The 16,683-nt window shown below is 52.6% G+C and overlaps 1 protein-coding gene across 1 annotated transcript; it reads right to left on the minus strand.

Moving 5' to 3' along the window:
- Nucleotides 1–7,203: 7,203 nt before the first annotated feature.
- GLCE (glucuronic acid epimerase) lies at nucleotides 7,204–13,281 on the minus strand (the record flags this gene model as incomplete). The annotated part of the gene is made up of 3 exons (XM_079540621.1): nucleotides 12,726–13,281; nucleotides 10,490–10,735; nucleotides 7,204–8,228 (listed from the first exon to the last, which is right to left on the minus strand). Exons 1-3 carry the CDS (start codon nucleotides 13,270–13,272, stop codon nucleotides 7,204–7,206), a joined length of 1,818 nt encoding a protein of 605 aa, XP_079396747.1. The 5' UTR covers nucleotides 13,273–13,281.
- Between the last annotated feature and the right edge of the window lie 3,402 nt (nucleotides 13,282–16,683).

Here is a 16,683-nt window from a genome sequence, read left to right on the forward strand (position 1 = left end):
AATGAGTCACTGGGCTGAGGCCGCGGGAGCAGCAGGCACACCCTGCAGCCCCACTCCTTCCTGCTCCAAGGGCACATTTGGTGAGACACAGGCAGTGGGGCAGGGATGGGGGACATCACCCTGATGGGAAGGACGGACATACGTTGAACTGCGACCTCTGTGGCAGCAAGCTGCAAAGCCTGGAGGCGTGCTGCAAACACACCCTTCTCCTCCTCCTCCTCCCGCTATTCCTCCTCCTCCTCTTTCTTCCCATCCCCACGGCCATGCGCGGCCCCAACGCGTCCCCACCGGTGCGTCGGCTCAGTGTGTGCGTGGAGCCGTGCGTGCCGATGAAGGGGGAGGTATTTTAGCTGTTAATTGTTAACTTTCACAGCTTTCTTAGAGCAGCACAGGAGCAGGACCGGCTGAGCCGCAGAGCTGCTGTGCAGGGGCCGCTGGCTGCACAAGCAGCTCGGAGGTACCCAAGCCGAGCTGGGTACCCACAGCACTTCTGCACCAAGAGAAGAGTTCCATCTGCCCCACGCACAAACCCACACATCCCCGGGCCTTGCACAGCCGGAAAGCAGCAGCGCAGCAGCACAGCAGCCCCTGGGATAGCAGCACAAAGCGCAGCGGCGGAGCAGGGCGAAGCGAGCGTGCCGTACTTACACAGCGGCCGGGCGCAGGGCTGGGCGATGCCGCGCTGGCGCCGAGCTGTTGCTCATCTGTGTACAAACAGAGCCCACATGGCCCAGCGATGGAGCTGCATGGGAGGGGACGGTGGGACGGGACGGGGCCGCCTGGGGACGGATCCCGCTGGGCGCGGGAAGGACGCGGGGAGGTCAGCGCGCACGGTTGGGTTGGAGCCAAGGAGCGCTGGCCGGGCGCGAAGGGAATGGGGGAAAAAAATAAAACCCACAACAAAACACCACCGGAAATCGCCGCAGCCAAACTCTGTCGGATCGCGCTCCGATCGGCTTCAGCCAGGCTGGGAGGAAGCAGGAAAAATGCGCGCTGCCAGGCTGCTCACCGCGCGCAGCTCCCGGCCCCGCCGCTCTAGCACCGGAAAAGAGCAGAAAGTTGCTCAACTGTCTCCAAGGAGACTGGAAAAGTGCAAAACGCAGTGTAGGGAGGGACGTGCTGCTGCCCAGAGGTGTCCTCGCATCGCTACCTTGGTGTTGCGTCGACCCCTGTTCCGCACGCAGCTCTGCGGAGCTCACGGCATTCTTATAGAGCGACAGAGAGAGGACTGGGAGTCACTGGAGAGCACTGTGTGGCCATTACTGTAAAGAGCCGAAGGAATGGCATGCGGACATACCCACAGCCATTACCCTCAGCACTGCATCCAGACCTAATGCACCGTTCACACAGCACGGGGAGAATTAATGCTCTCAACCCGTCTCAACCCGTTCAGCCCAGCCAACACGGACAGCATGAAAGCATTTCCCAGAGCCGTGTGAGCCATCCCTCCTCTCCAAACAAAACGTCTGGGTTTGCTTTGGGAGCATAGGGTGGATGCAAAGGTGGCTGGGCTGGATGTGCCCCCCTGCATCCAGCCGTGCGGCTCCCAGGGGGTGCTGCTGCTGACCCCACTGCCCGGTGCCACTGTTCCCAAAGTGTTGTTGGCACTCAGGTGCACTTTGAACCATTTCCTGCAAAATTCTGCCTTTTTTCTTCTCCACACCATCTCCTAGTTGTTGCTCTGAGGTGCCCTCCAGCCCTGTGCCATGTCACCTTTTGGGACTGCTTATCTGGGCGATGCCCTCCCTGAGGTGACATCGTTGTGCCCTATAAGGGGATGCAGACGGCTCCTACTCACCCCTCACCTGCACGGCAGCTGCTGCCTGCCAGTACCATAACCTGGCAGCTCCCCTTATGGGAGAGTAGCACTCACACCCACAGCACAGCAAAGCTTCCCAGCAGCAACCGGTGAGGTCAGTTGGAAACCAGTGGAAACTCCCCCAGCTGTAAAAGGTGTTGAACGAGCTTGGGGCACAACCCTCGTGACATTGTTTGCAGCTAAATAGGAATGGAGCTGACACGCAGGCACGCACACGGGACAGCATGAGGATCTGGAAAGAGCTGCAAGCACGCGTCGGCCATGGGCTGCTGCTTGCTGAGTCAAACCAGCAGGAGAAGGCATTTGCAGTGGGAAAGATGCAGGGCTGCACAGCGCAGGTGTAGGATAAAGGTCACAAAGCAAGGGACGTGGACGGAGCACGTGGTGACACAGCAAAGCCCTCTGGAGATGCACACCCACCCCAGCTGTGCACAATCCCAATGCGCACCGACTCCTCCCAGCTGTGCACACCCCCACAGCTGTGCAGCCCCTCCAGCAATGCCCCAACCCCACGCAGGGGTTGCACAGCCCTGCACAGCCCAGGGTCCCCAGGGCAGCTGTGCTCCTCCATCCCGCGCATCCCAGCCTGACGCAGACGATGGTGATGATGCTCTGAGCACGTTTGGTTTTTCCCACTGTTTAAATTCTTTACGTGAATTCCACAATCTGACCGTGGGCTCTCTCAAAATTCCATCGTAGGTGCAAAGACCAACCATGGGAAGGGCCTAAAATCTCAGGGTAAAGCCAGCCAAAGGAGGAGCGGAGCCATGCGCTGCTCCCAATCCTTGCAGACCTACTGCTCGTGGAGGCGCCAAGGCAGAAGTGGTTAATATTTAATGCAGCCCCAAGCCTGCATGTTTAATTATGCCCATTTAATTTATCAACGTGGTCTGCCTTGAGTTGCAGCCCTGCAAAACCTGGATCTTGCCCACGGATGGGGCAGAACGATGCGAACGAAAGCTGGGGACGTGACAACCTAAAAACCCATCCCATGGGCCAAAGGCACCCTGCATTGGGAAGCGCTTCCTCCCACCCTCCTCACCCTCAGTGGCTTCTGGCCACAGTGCCCAGCACAGCTGGCTCAGCCCTGCCATGCACAGAGGGCTCAAAGCATTATGGTGCTCTGCATCCATAGTTAATGCTCTGTGAGCAGCTCAGCCCCTGGGCAGGGGGAGGTGGCAGCTCCTCACCAGCTGCCTCTGCCGACAGAGCCTTGTTGGAAGGGGAAAACACGAAGATCCAGCAGCACAGCTCGGGGTTAATGGGATCCAATCTGCACCAATCTGTGCCGGTACTCAGGATAAAGTGGGGATTTCCATAAGAAGGCCTCTTTATGATCAAATTAATGGGTTAGCATTCCCCAGCCAAGCAATGCCATTTGGATTTTGTGTTATTTTCCCTCTGGTAATGGGCTTTGCAGAAGCAAATCTGTTTAGGTGCTCCCTGCACACATGTGCCTGCAGTATCTGGGCTGGGAGGCAGCAGGGGCAGTGCTGGCACCAGGAGCATCCCCAGGGCCTTGGGTTGCACGGATCTCAGTTCTGGAGGACTGCTGGACACACCAGTGTCGGAGAGCAGCTGTGATTCTCCCATTAAAAAACCCAAGGTGCTGCACCCACCGGGCTCCTGCCCTGCAGGATGAAGCCCCAGCACTGAGGAAGGTGATGCAGAAGCATTGAGCAGGTGCAGGAAAGCCAGCCCTGCATCACCTGCTGTGTTATTCCAGGGTGTGAGGAAAGCACTCTGTTAGAGCCCTCTGTCTGCAGAGACTGCACTCATGGGGCTCTCATGCATTTCCTCAATGGGGTGACAGGGCACCGCTCAACTGTAATGGTTTAGAAGTGAGTGCCTCAAGGCCATGGCACTGCTTCAGCCCAGGTTGGCAATGGGCAAGCAGGGGGACACGCTCAGAGCCATGGCCCCACTGATGGGGGAGGATCAGAAGGCAGTGATGGGCCCACAGGATGGGGGCTGCGTGCAGGACAGGGGATGCTTTCCCATTATTGCACTCCTATGTGGTTCTAGGTGCCGCAGCAGGTGCCACCTGTAGCCCATCCTCAGCTAAACCACCTGAGAGCCATTCAGCAAAGTGCTTTGAGGCCATGAAACAAGAGGAGCTGCTAAAACATTCCCCGCCCTGATGGCGAGTGTTCAGGATGGCTTTGAGCCCTCGCACTTCACCATGACAAACGTGAGCTTCATTGGACACAGAGCAATGCACAGCTTGGCACCCAAACGGCTCCTTCCCATGCAGGAGACGAGCAGAGCACAGACACCACTGTTCAGCATTCAGGAAGTGCAGCACATCCATGGGAGCCATCAGGCGCCCTCAGCAGATGGTAAACGTATCTCCTTTCACCACAAACTGAGCAGCAAACATTCAGACCCAGCACCAAGACAACATATGTAAGTCCTCCTCCATTTTCCCATGCAAAGAAAGGGAAATCTCTGATTTCCCCCATGCCCACAGGAGGGGACCCCAGCAGCTCCGCTCTGTGCGTTTCCAGGACTCCAGCTCTGCTTTTGGGGAATGAATCGTGGTGACAGGTTGCACATTGGGACTGCTGGAGTAAAACTCATTTTTGAGTCAAAACCCTTCCAAATTCCCCACGATGAGATGCCTCAAAGGCCATCAGGATGGCGGGTTGATGGCTGGTGATGCACTGGACGTGGTGGTGGACACTTCCAGCCTCAATGAGCTGCAGCCATAGGGAGGGAGGAAGATACTGACCAAAATAACACAAGCACTCAGTGTTTACCTTAAGATAAAAAAAAAAGAAATTTATTTTACAATCTTATAAAGCAGCTTTACATGAAGCACAAACATTGATCCATTTACTTTGTATATAAACATAGTAGAACCTTTCCCTCTGCAAAAAGTCACGTCTCGCCGTATATAAAACTAACATGTGCACATTGTGCTTAAACTGCAAAGTCTGTACAGCTTTACAAAGGACCACCCTTTACAAGAGCATCCTGTAAACAATTTATTGCATATTTAACACATGGCGTGTATACCCCACATGTAAAAATGTAGAAAAAATAAAGTACAATTACAAGGTGAAGGGAAATAGCAGCTTTCGGTGAATGTCTTGCACAATGGCTGAGAAAACAGCACGGCCACACGCGGACGGTTGTGCTTGTGTGTCACTGGTGTGCCATGCAGCACGCCTCCAGTCGGCTCTGTGCACAGCGAGCATCACGGGAACGTCGAGCTGATCTGAGTCCCCAGGACCTTCGTCATGTCCACCACTGGGAAAGGGATCAAAGCGACTGACTTCAGCCAAGCGACGGGCGCCCACGTCCCACCATCCCCTCCCAGCTCTGTGTGCAAAACACGACCCCAAGAGGAGCCCTCACACCGAATCCCTGTGGCCCCACGGCCCCTGGGGGCGGCGGGATGAAGTGACACAAGTGCCACGGCCAACAGGAACGCAGCGTGGGCATTAAGGACGCGGCGTGCCCAGAGCAGCGGCGTTGCCACCAACGCTCCGGGGCCGACCCGCCCCAACACAACCATCACTGCCATTATCAACCCGATATTGAAAAACAAGAAGAAAGTAATTAAATAATAATAAAAAGAGGGCACGGTGGCCTCGGTAAGGCACCGGCACCGCTGCAGAGCAGCGCCCTGGAAGTGTCTCTTGCTTCCCCAAATCCAAAATGGGCAAAAACCGGAGGGGATGCACAGGGGGAGATGCTCTGCTTGCAGCGAGGACCGTCGCTGGAAGGAAGCACGTCGTTTGGGTTGTTTTCTCTGTGCACACGTGTTAAAAAAAAAACAAACAAGAACCACAAAAACAACAACACTAAAAATAAAAATCAGCTCTGCTAACTTTGGTATTGAGATTTCTCCTGCGACGTCTGCTTTTCACATTAGCTGGTACGATCACACAGCACGCGTTTGCAGAGATCAAGTAATTACAAAGTCGCTTCAAATATCTGCAAGAAAAAAGCACTGAAAAAGCAAGAAAAGCAAACAAAAGCCAAGATGCACGCCGTCCTCGTGCCCAGCCTCTCTGCAGTCTGAAGCAGCTCTGTCCTCTGTAGGAGCACCTTAAGCCAAAGCACACCGACACCTGCAGCATGTCATGGGATCAGTGGAAAAGCCCCGCAGCCATACATGATCACAGCATGCCAGGACGTGTTGGGAGCTTTCGTGCCTGGATGGGATGGGAGAGCAAAGCCCAGCAAGCCTGCACAGAGCTGACGAGCTGGTGTTTGCTGTGCTACCAAACCACACCATTGCCATCTGATGATGCCATCGCTTTTACCCTTCCAGAAACCTCCACGCTGTGAAGGCAGACCCGTGGTGTGGGTATGGGCTCACAAAGACGAGATGCAGACCATCTGCTCCTCTGCGTGCTGCCAGCACAGTGGAAGTGTTGGGGTTCTGTTTGATGACTGGTGTCGGGCAGCAAAGGCCGAGCAGTGCTAAAGCACAGACGGAGCTGCAGAGCCCTATGGGCTGATTGTCATTTTTCAAGTGCTGGATCTTGGGAAAGCAGGTTAAAAACGAAAACCCCCATAGGACAGTGCTCAAATTACATTTCCTGCACGCTACTCAAAACCAGCTCCACGCCACACAGGAATTCAACACGGGTCTCCTACAGAACCAAGCCAACGCTTACAGAAACCTGTCAGATGTGATGAAAAAATACAGAACAGAACATCGGGCTCCACGAGAAGAGACTCCAGCTGCTGGGGGGGGGGAAGTGCTGCCAGCTGCCAGCACCCCACGTGTGCCTGGCTCCCAGGTCAGGGCTGGTGCAGCCGCAGCGCTGGGCCATCCATGAGCCACCAACTTGTGCTTACGTGGTGCGACGCAAAGCCATACGGCTACAGGACCTCCAGACAGAGAATAAAAAAGGCCGGTCACCCCAGGGAGGGAATCCATACAGAAAGGAACACCTTGAAAAAGCTACGCTGTCCACTACCCAGGCTACAAGGAAACACACGTTTACAGCATTACACCACACCACCGGCAACGCTGTTCCAACATATACACAAATAGCTCCATTTCAAAGAGGCCACATACTAACTTGTCAGGCAAGTGCTGGACTTTAGAGACCTGTATGGCTTCCGTAAATATCTTCCTGCAAAAAGCAAAAACAATATCGTCCCCCAGCTCAGAGCACAGATGGGTTTTGCTTCGTGCGGGTAACGTCACGGTGGAGTGCTATAGAGAGCGAGCTGAAGTCCCCGATTCCTGCCCATCAGACCCAAAGGTTTTCACACTGGAATGCAATTATTTCAGGAGATCAGTTTTAAGGATCACTTCTTCAAAACGAATTTAGGATGCGACCTTTTCAGGTGTCCCCTCGCCGAGCTCCAGAAGCCCGAACCTTCGCCGCCAGCGGGCACGAGGGCTTTGGTTGTCAGCTCTAGTTGTGCTTTGCCCTGCCGCCCCGCAGGTAGCTCTTCCACCTCCTGACAAACTCTTTAAAAATCGGGGCCTCGTCGATGGTGCTGAGCAGCTGGAGCTGGTTGATGTGGGTGGTGTGGTAGTCCCAGCGCGCCAGGTTGGGAGCGGTGCCCAGCATGAAGTGCCGCAGGTCGTAGATGGTCCCGGAGCCGGTGTCGTAGAGAGGCAGCATGGCCTTCAGGGACTCCATGCCACGCTCATACAGCAGCCGTGCCTCCTTGCCCAGCTTCTCCCCCGCGGTCTCCTTCAGGTCGTAGAGCCCGATGAGCGAGTACATGAAGCCGTTGAGCACAAAGGAGCTGGGCGAGGTGGGGTACTCCTCGTACCAGTCGTGCCTGTTCATGAACACAGCCTTCACCCCGTGCTGCTCTGACGGCAGCTTGTAGGGCGCAGTGGCCCGCAGCGCGGCGCTGAGGAAGGCGTGCTCCTTGGTCAGCAGGTAGGCCCGCACCAGCGTGGAGATGGCCTGGCCCTGCGCCATGGCCGAGTACCAGCCCGGATCCAAGGACCTGAAGCCTTCCCCAAGCTTCCTGGTCACCATGATGGGCCAGCCGCCCCGCTCGTCCTGGTTCCTCACCAGCCAGTTGCTCGCCGCGAAGAAAGCCGCCATGTGCGCGGTGGCCGAGATGGTGACGTTGTCGAGGAATCCCCTCCCCTTCGCAATCAGCCTCACCACCTTCTTAGGCATTATTTTGGTCTGCTTGACGGCCTTGGTGTTGGACAACCCCACGCCCTTGCGCAGGTCGGTCACCAGGTCCCGCGTGACGGTGCTCCAGGCGGTGCGGGCCCCGATGCCGTAGAAGATGTCGCGCTCCCTGAAGGCGATGAGCTGTGTGTTGGAGACGTAGTGCACCGTGAAGAGCTGGTTCTTCTCTGTGGTCTCCAGCACCACAGAAATGCTCCCGTTGGTTACGAACTTGAGATCGAAAGAAATAATGAAATCTCTGGTGTTCCCGAGCTGCAGGGAAACCCCCTCGGTGTTCTCTGCAAAACAAATAAACAACCGTTCGGTGGGAAAGAGCTCATTTCTTTAAAGATATCAAAGATACAGAGCGCGGCGTCCGGAGGTAACCAGACAAAACTCAAATGCTTTTAGGCGAGCTGATCAATAATTCAAACAGCCTCTGCTTTCTGTACATCTATTATTTAATTAAGCATAAAAGTAAAGCCGTGAGCGATGGCTGCGGCGGGGAGCAACCCACAGTCACTGAGCGTGCCGGGGGCTCAGCACGCAGCCCAGGCAACTGCTGCTGGGAATCCAGGATTTGGGCAGAGGAAAGCAGAGGCAAGGACAGTCAGGGGGGATTCCGCTGCGCCTCCAGGTGATGCTGGGAGGACGCAGGCCAGGAATTTGGGGTAGGGTACGACCTTAAGAAATACGGTCACAAACAGATCTTATCATTTAGCAGAACCACAGAATCGTGACGGTTGGAAACGACCTCTGAGATCCCCAACCCACCCCACTACGCCCCCTGCCCACGTCCCTCAGTGCTATAGCCCCATGGAACACAGAAAGAAGAACATATTAGAAGTACTTATTAACCCCTCAGTTGGCAAAATTCAGTTCAGTTTAAAACACAACAATAAATAAAGCTCCCAGGTGGTGGCACCTAATGCAATAGCACCTAATGCAGCTAATGTGTCTGTAACACCACGTGCAAATGCCACAGCTTTGAGGCTGACCAACACTTAAAAGATGTTTTAAATTAACAGCTTTCCATAGTATAAAACCCTCCCGTGGAAGACCACCGTTTCCATTCTTCTACCTCCTGACACGTAAAATATCCCATCATGAGCAAACAGAGGGCTATGGCCACCAGCAATGGCTTCCCCATCTCCAACCACTCCCAGTGCATTTCATATCATGGGCACTTCTGCACCGTGCACCGTAGGTACCGCTGTGCTGTGCACAGTTCCATGTAAATAACTTCTGGTGCCACAACAAAGTGAACTATAATGGGAAAAGGAGCTTTAAGAAGGAAGCCTAAAGGCTGCGTGTTCTTTCCACAGCCATCAGCGCCTCTAAAGCCATTACTTACAGCCATCTCAGAGAGTGGATGCAGACTGCAGCCTTCAGCCCTGCACATCACTCTGCCATCAATAAAGGATGAGGACAGAACACACAGCAGCTCTTTCAGCCTTCTCTCTCCCTGTATTTCTCTACTACAAAGACACGAGAGTGTTCGGCAGCTTTTCCCCAGAGGCCTGAGCCTAAGGTGCCAACTGCAAATTACTTCATTGTCTTTGTAAGTAATGGACTCATTAATTCTAATGGGTATTGATTGAGGAAAAACACATTACGTCCTTATCAACGAACCTGTCTGAGCACAAAGGAAACTCCTGCACGAAATAATCCACTTCTCAAAATAAACCTCTGCTCAGGACGAAGCAGAACAGGGGAAAGTCAAGCGGGTAACAGCAGGCATGTGGTGTGCAATGGGCAGTGAGAGCCCACACACAGCCCCACAGAGCCAAGGCTATGGGGATGTGGTGGGCCACCTCCAAGGGCCTGGTGGCAGTGGTACTGCAGCCTGGCTATGCCACCAACACTGGGAGCAGTTGGGGGGCTTTTGTTGCCTATCTGCCCATTAGGGGGTTTTCCTTTCCTCCCTTGGAAAAATATTCATCACCTATATACGGTCACTGCAACACAGAAGCTGATTTAGTTATACTGAGAGAGGGTGAAGAGCACAAGAAGTCATCCCTAACTGCCTGCACTCCCTCTTGCTGCCTCATTAAGGCAACCTGGTTAAACCAGAATGAGGTCTGCATGGCCCTCAAACTGCAAAAATAGTGGCATCCCAATGAAGAGATGCAGGGTCCCAGCAGCAGTCCTGCATGGCACATCTGCTCGGGATGAAAACTGCCCCTCTCTGCCATCTCACATCATACCCAGCTTCACATACCAGCTCTTGCATCATGCTCCAGCACCGCAGGCTGGAGTGCTTTGCTTCCATTCTGGGACCGAAGCAAGCAGGCTCAGGAAATGTGAGCACAGCTGCTCTGCTGAGCTGCACTGCCCTCCCCAAGTATACCCATATATACCAATATACCCACGTGTCTTTTAATTAAAATAAGGATGTTTCAAAGAGCAGTGACGGAGAAAAAACAGTAAAAACAATAAAATACACAACTCAATGATGTTTTCAGGTAAGGTCTTAAGGATGGAAAGCTGCTCCATACAAACAAAAACAGAGGAAATGGTTTCTGCTGAGCGAGCCAACCGTCTGTCTGCCATAACCCACCTGGAGCAACAAAGTGTTTAACACTGGTGAACTTGGCTTTATCGGGCACTGTGGAAAGGGAGCAGCCCTTGGGCACGGTCCACTCGGCTGCCCTGCTGCCCCTGTCCTTCTCCTCAGCCGTTTCGTACACCTCGATGTGCGGGGGTTTCTCCGTCAGGTTTTTGCTGTAGTGACTCAACCCGTACTGTGCGATCTGGATGGGATAGAAGTAGCCCTGAGGTCCCCACTGGGTGGATAAGGGCACACCTAGGAGAGAGGAGCAACGTGAGTGTTTCATTGGCACAGTTTCACATGCCAGTGTTTGCAGTGCTGCACGCTGCCTTCCCCATTCCTTCCCCACCACCGATGTACTCCTGGCAGACGTGAGAATCACAGAATAACTCAGGTTGGAAAAGACCTTCAAGATCATCAAGTCCAACCACAAAGGTTAACAGGCTTCACCACCAGCTGGACTCAAGGAAAGTCCACTCACACAATGAACTGCCCCCAATGGCACTGGGATCTGCGATGGGGCAGAACTGAGCAGATGGGAAGGGCAGAGCAGACCTTATCGTGGTCCTCCCACCTAACTGCATCCTGATGCATCATACTGACTTTAACATGCATTTAAAACAGATTTTCCTCCCCAACCCCCACACGACATCCCATATAACAAATCCCTTTGACACTGCATACATCTTTTCAAGTTCAATGGCTGTGTTATTGCTGGACTGTGCTTTGAGTCACTTGGTGCTAAAGGAGGAACCTCCCAACCCCGAGCTGCCTCTGCTGGGATGTGCCAATTAACCCAGCCACACACATGCAGAACAAAGCAAACACACATTGCTTAGGATAGGAGGATAGAATGGAGGAAAGCAGGATTCCCCAAAGCCCTACATTTTGTTTGGGGCAAATTCCCAATTGCAATGTAAGAACCCAAAGTGGGAATACACCACCGTCGTGACCTCCTTGCAGCACATTTAGCACTGCAAGCTTTCATGTGCACGTAAGAAGAGAAAAAGGAAGATGGCAAATAAACAAGTTGGAATTCGCACCACTCTCCCCTTTGGCAATGTCAAGCTCAGAAACTAATACTGCAGTGAAAATATTGCTTAAACTCAATGGGAAAAGGTACATTTTCATACATATTTCTGTGCTTCACGTTCCTAATAAATATCATTGATGGGGATGTGATGGTTTACTGCTGCCTGAAGAGAAAACCATCAGAGGAAATATTTGAGTCTCGTGTGCTATCGCTGCTCCTGGAAGCCAGCTCGCTCATTAGTGCTAAGCATCTGCAGTTAAAGGGTGCACTCGTTGAGACTGAAAGATGCAAAAAAAAAAAAAGAAATGTGCTGGAAGAGCTTGACTTGAAATTCATACAAGATGACAAGATTAAATTCTCCAGGTCATAGGACGTAACAACGCATTAACCTTGCAGAAAGGGAGAAGGTGAAAATACAGCACGAGGTTTTCATCACGCAACAACGTGAGCGTTACCAGGGCTGGAAGCATGCGAGGCAAGAGCTAAACCTGGCTGAGTGTTTTAGTATTCAAACTCTTCCTCTACAAGCATTTCTCAGCCCTGTTTGCTGGCTGCTAACTATTGCCTTTACAATAGCCAGGCTCTGGCACAAGGATGGTTCTTAAAACGCTTGCTGCAAAGAAAGGGAGGCCAATAGAGGAATAACCAAACAGTCAGGTGTGAAACGTGCCTGTTCCCTAAGTTGTATTCAGTCAGCAATTACTGCAATGAGAGGAAAGAAACCCCTCTTCCCAGCCTTCTGCACACAGAGGATGCGTAGCTACTGGGATGCGCTCACACCTTTGGTAATGAAGGTGTTCCAGGAGGGCTCTGCCTACACCCTGCTCCCAGCACACATCATCACGCCACAAAAACAAGTGTAAGCAAAGTTCACAACTTGAGCTGAGAGATGTCAGCCCTCTTAACAGCCCAGCTTCATCGCCACAGTTACCCCTATCCAAAGCAGTCCTTTTCCCTTCTCCGAAACCCATTTGGCGTTTGGACAAAGGATCTTGAACCAGAAGCGCTTGTTCGGCTGATGCCCAAGTGAAAAAGACAAAGTAACCTCAAAAAACAAGTCGATGTGATGCTGCAGACTGCACCACACTTCTTGATCCCCAATGCATTTTCATCCACGCTGTCGTGACAAAATTAGGAGCGCTTTGCATCTCAAACGGCAACAGCAAATTTCAAGAAGCATTTCAACCAAAAAGGAAAACGTGGAGCACAAACCTTCAACACCACTTATGCACTTCACTCTGTCTCGAACCTCTACGTTGTAGCCCTCGAAGGACATAAAGACCCCATCCGGGTGGTAAGGTGCTCTCTGTGTGTATACTTTGGAGTAGCTATGAGAGAATTCAAACCTGTCATAACCATCGTACTGAGCAATTTTCCCATAAACCTCAAAGTATTTCTCTACCCAGCTGAACGGCAGGAAGACCTCGCTGCCTTCCCTCCTCCCTTTGATGGTGTGCTCGTCGTTGATCAGACAGTCTATCTCTTCATACTTCAGCCCCGGGGCTTTGTTAAAGCCTCCCACGACGGGAGGAGCCTTCTGCTGTTCTTGGGGTGATGCTTCCTCGCTCTGCTTGGCCACATCCCGTGCGGGGCCACTGCTGGCAGCGGCCGCGCGGCGCTCGGGGCCACCGGGGCTGCGGGGGAATGGGCCGGCCCCATCCGAGGAGCATCTGTTCCACAGCAGCACCGTCACCAGCGTGAAGAGAGCGCAGATGATGATCAGAGTCTTGTAGTTGACCCGAGCTGCCAAGCAACGCATATTCACACCATACCTGCAAAACAAAGGGAGAGGCGTTCAGGGAGCGCAGCCGAGCGGGCTTGGTGCTGGAACTACTGACACAACCACGTGCTTGGGAAAGACCTTCGAGGCTCTCGAGTCCAACCATTGCACTTCTTGCTTTCGTTCGCTTGCTTAATGGATAACTGGGGGGTTTTATTTCTGAGCTCGATGCATAGTTGGATGTTCTGAGTCCAATCACCCATCCCTTGGTGCCACGGCTCCTGAATATCGCCAGGGATGGGGACTCCAGCACTTCCCTAAGCAGTCCATTCCAACGCTTGATCAAATTAAAAAAGAAATAATCACAGAATACCCTGTGTTGGAATGGACCCATGAGGAATGCCAAATCCAATTCCTGACTCTACGCAGGGCAATCTAGGAATTAAACCAAGGTAAACTCAGCTGGCCCAAGAGCAGTGCCCCAATGCTCCCTGAGCTCCAGCAGTGCAGGGCTGTACGCACCACCATCAGGTGCAGAACCTTTCTTAACTTCCTCCCTGCTGAGTTTACCCCAAGGCCCCTCTCTGCAGGCATCACTCAGCCACTTAGAACCATAAAATCCTTGCAGTTGGAATGGACCTCTGAAGGCCATCCAGTCCAACTCGCTGCAATGCACACAGACACCACAGTTACATCAGGCTGCCCGGGGCCTGATCCAGCCTTGCCTTTAAAGCCTCCAGCGGAGGAGACTTTCCTCTTGTCCCCCACATTGTGTTGCACATCCAGGACCGTGCCATTCCACGCTCTCACCACCAATGAGAGGCTGAGCAGCCATCACAGCATCACCACAAACCTTCACCGTTCAGATGGAAAAACCACCACCGTGCCCACAGCAACGAGAGGATTCCCAGTGGAACAGCCCCACTACCAAAGTCTGGAGTTCACACAGCTAAAAATCACCTTTTTTTTTTTGTTAAATTATTATTATTTTCAAATGGAAACAATCAATTATCTCCCACCAGTCTTATGCTCCTGCACTGTAAGCACCATCTGGTCAGTTAAAACCGGACTTGAAAAGAGAAGTGTCTTATTTGCCAAAAGCCTGGCTTGCTGTAAGCTTTTAGAGAGCATAAATTTATATGTAATTGTATTTTTATGGAAACTCTGGCATAAGAATAAATCCAATTTTCTGCATCAGCAGATGGTTTTCAGTGATGATGCTTTTGGGATGACCTCAACAAACACGTTCTGCTCTTTTTACACACGGGGATAATTCACTCTTTAAAGAGCGAATAACATTTCTGACTCCTAGCTAGAAAACTCAACATTAATTAACTCATCTGGATTAGCAGGGGATGGGCAAAGGGATGGGGAACATCACCACCACGCTCTTCCCACACCCACTACCCCACGTGCATGACTGTTTTCAAACAGCCCCATGTGTTTTCCCCCAGCTGTGCACAGTCCCTGGCCATGCTGCCTCAAAGCCCTTTTAGCTCAGCTCGGTTCTGCTCTGGAAGCACACGAGCAAAACCCCAACCGCAGAAAGGCAGAGGGATGGGGCACGCAGCAGCTTTTGGGACCCCGAATGGGAGATGCTGATGCTCAGCTCCAGCACAGTGTGAGCTGCAGTGATACTGAGCTTTTATGAGCTACAGATGAGCTGAAGAGGACTCGGGAAGAAAAGTGGAGTTTTCACTGCATGAAATTTCGCCAGGCACTGGAACATCCAGAGCTGCCAGTGCAGGAGAAAGGCTGACTGTGTGGTACACGGAGAGATGGATTTCTTTATCCAGCTGTGGAAGAAAGAATTCAGGATTTCCATGAGAGAAAGAGGTAATTTAAAGCTGCAGAGGGGCTGTGTTAAATGGGCCTATTCCCCCGGTGCTCTTATGAAAAGCATTTCATCAGACGATACTTAAAGGATTGGATGAGCACAGGATGGGAAAGCATTTCAAGGCATGGGGGTGGCGGGGGGCTGTTTTCTCCCATTTGCTGCTACAAAGGTGGGTTGACATCAAGAACCACCGGGCTAAACAAACAAACTGACTGCATTTTGCTGTGGCTTTGTGACTGCTGCCTGCAGGAAGGACAAACTTTGGCATCCCATGCTGCACATGCGCCATCAGCATTCCCAGCTGTGTGCCCATCAGAGCCTCTCCTTGAACTCTTCTCTCACCATTGGCATTTCATTCCTTCCTGGAGAGTTTTAGGGTTGAAAACACGATGAGGACTGTTTCTTTTGGAAAATTCCAAGACGCCAGAGCCAAATTTCCAGCCCGGCAGCTCAGATGCCTTTCCTCTATCATCACTGCTCTGCACAGAGCCCCATACATCCACCAAACAGGACGGCTCCTGTGCTGGGCTGAGCCGTCCTGGAAGAAGAAAGGAAATGCAAACAGAAGAATGGCACCTAAACCAGAATAATAATTCCTGGCACAATAAGGATAAATAAGGAGTTCCTGCAGGAAGCCCTGCATTTACTGAAGGGACCTTTTAATCCTTGGTAAGAGATGGGGGTGCCCACAGCCCCGGGCATCGCAGGCTGCTGGCAATAAGCCCCTGTAAACGGGAGCAGAGAAGCTGTGCTTCCCTGGAAAGCAGACATCCCTCTCATTCCTGTGCTGCCTGCTCGCTTTTTGTTGCTGGACTTTTCCCAAGCAATCAGCCCTATGGAACACAAGGTGTTTTAAGAGGTCTTTTCTTGCATTCTGTCCCACCCCAAAACACCTCTGCTCATCTGCATGGCTCATATGGTGAGCAGGAACGGCTTTAACCCTGCTCTGCACAAGCACGCAGACAGACACGCACTTCGTGCACCTATCTTATTTTCCAAGGGGAGAGAAAATGACTTCTTATTTCCAGCAGGAAGGTCTCCTTTCCACTACCCCACATTGCAAAGCACAATTCCTCCTCCTGCACAAAGCTCCTGTGGGAAGGCTGGGTGTGCCAAGGGCAGGCAGGCACGCAGCCCTCACTTCTATTTCTGCTCATGCTGTACAGACAGCATTTAGCAACCAGGACCAACGAGCCTTGAGCACACAGCCCAGCCCCACAGGAGCTGAGGAAGACTGAGAAAAACAAACCCCAAGGCGACTTACTTCCCCAACCCACGGCGCTGGCAGCAGTTTAGGGCACTCCCATGGAAATTCTCCGTGCTCAAACAAGGATCAGAAGGGACTGAGCTGCAGAGCTCTGGGACACACAGCGCTGCTCCCAGCGAGGAGCTGGGTTCCTGCTGCACTGCGATAAGGCACCGCCTGACTTTGAAGCCTGTGTGCCACACTGAGCTGCTGAGAACAGAGAGAAAAAACGCCTCAGATTGGCAGTTCTGTGCACACGTTCAACCCCATGTTTAAAGAAGAGCAGAACTTCAATACGTGCCCTGACCTAAAGGCATACCTGGCCACGCACGCGGCTCAGCCTGCTTTTCCATTTCCTGCAATGAAA

This window comes from Tetrao urogallus, assembly GCF_951394365.1.
Source record: "Tetrao urogallus genome assembly, chromosome: 11".
NCBI classification, from domain to species: domain Eukaryota; kingdom Metazoa; phylum Chordata; class Aves; order Galliformes; family Phasianidae; genus Tetrao; species Tetrao urogallus.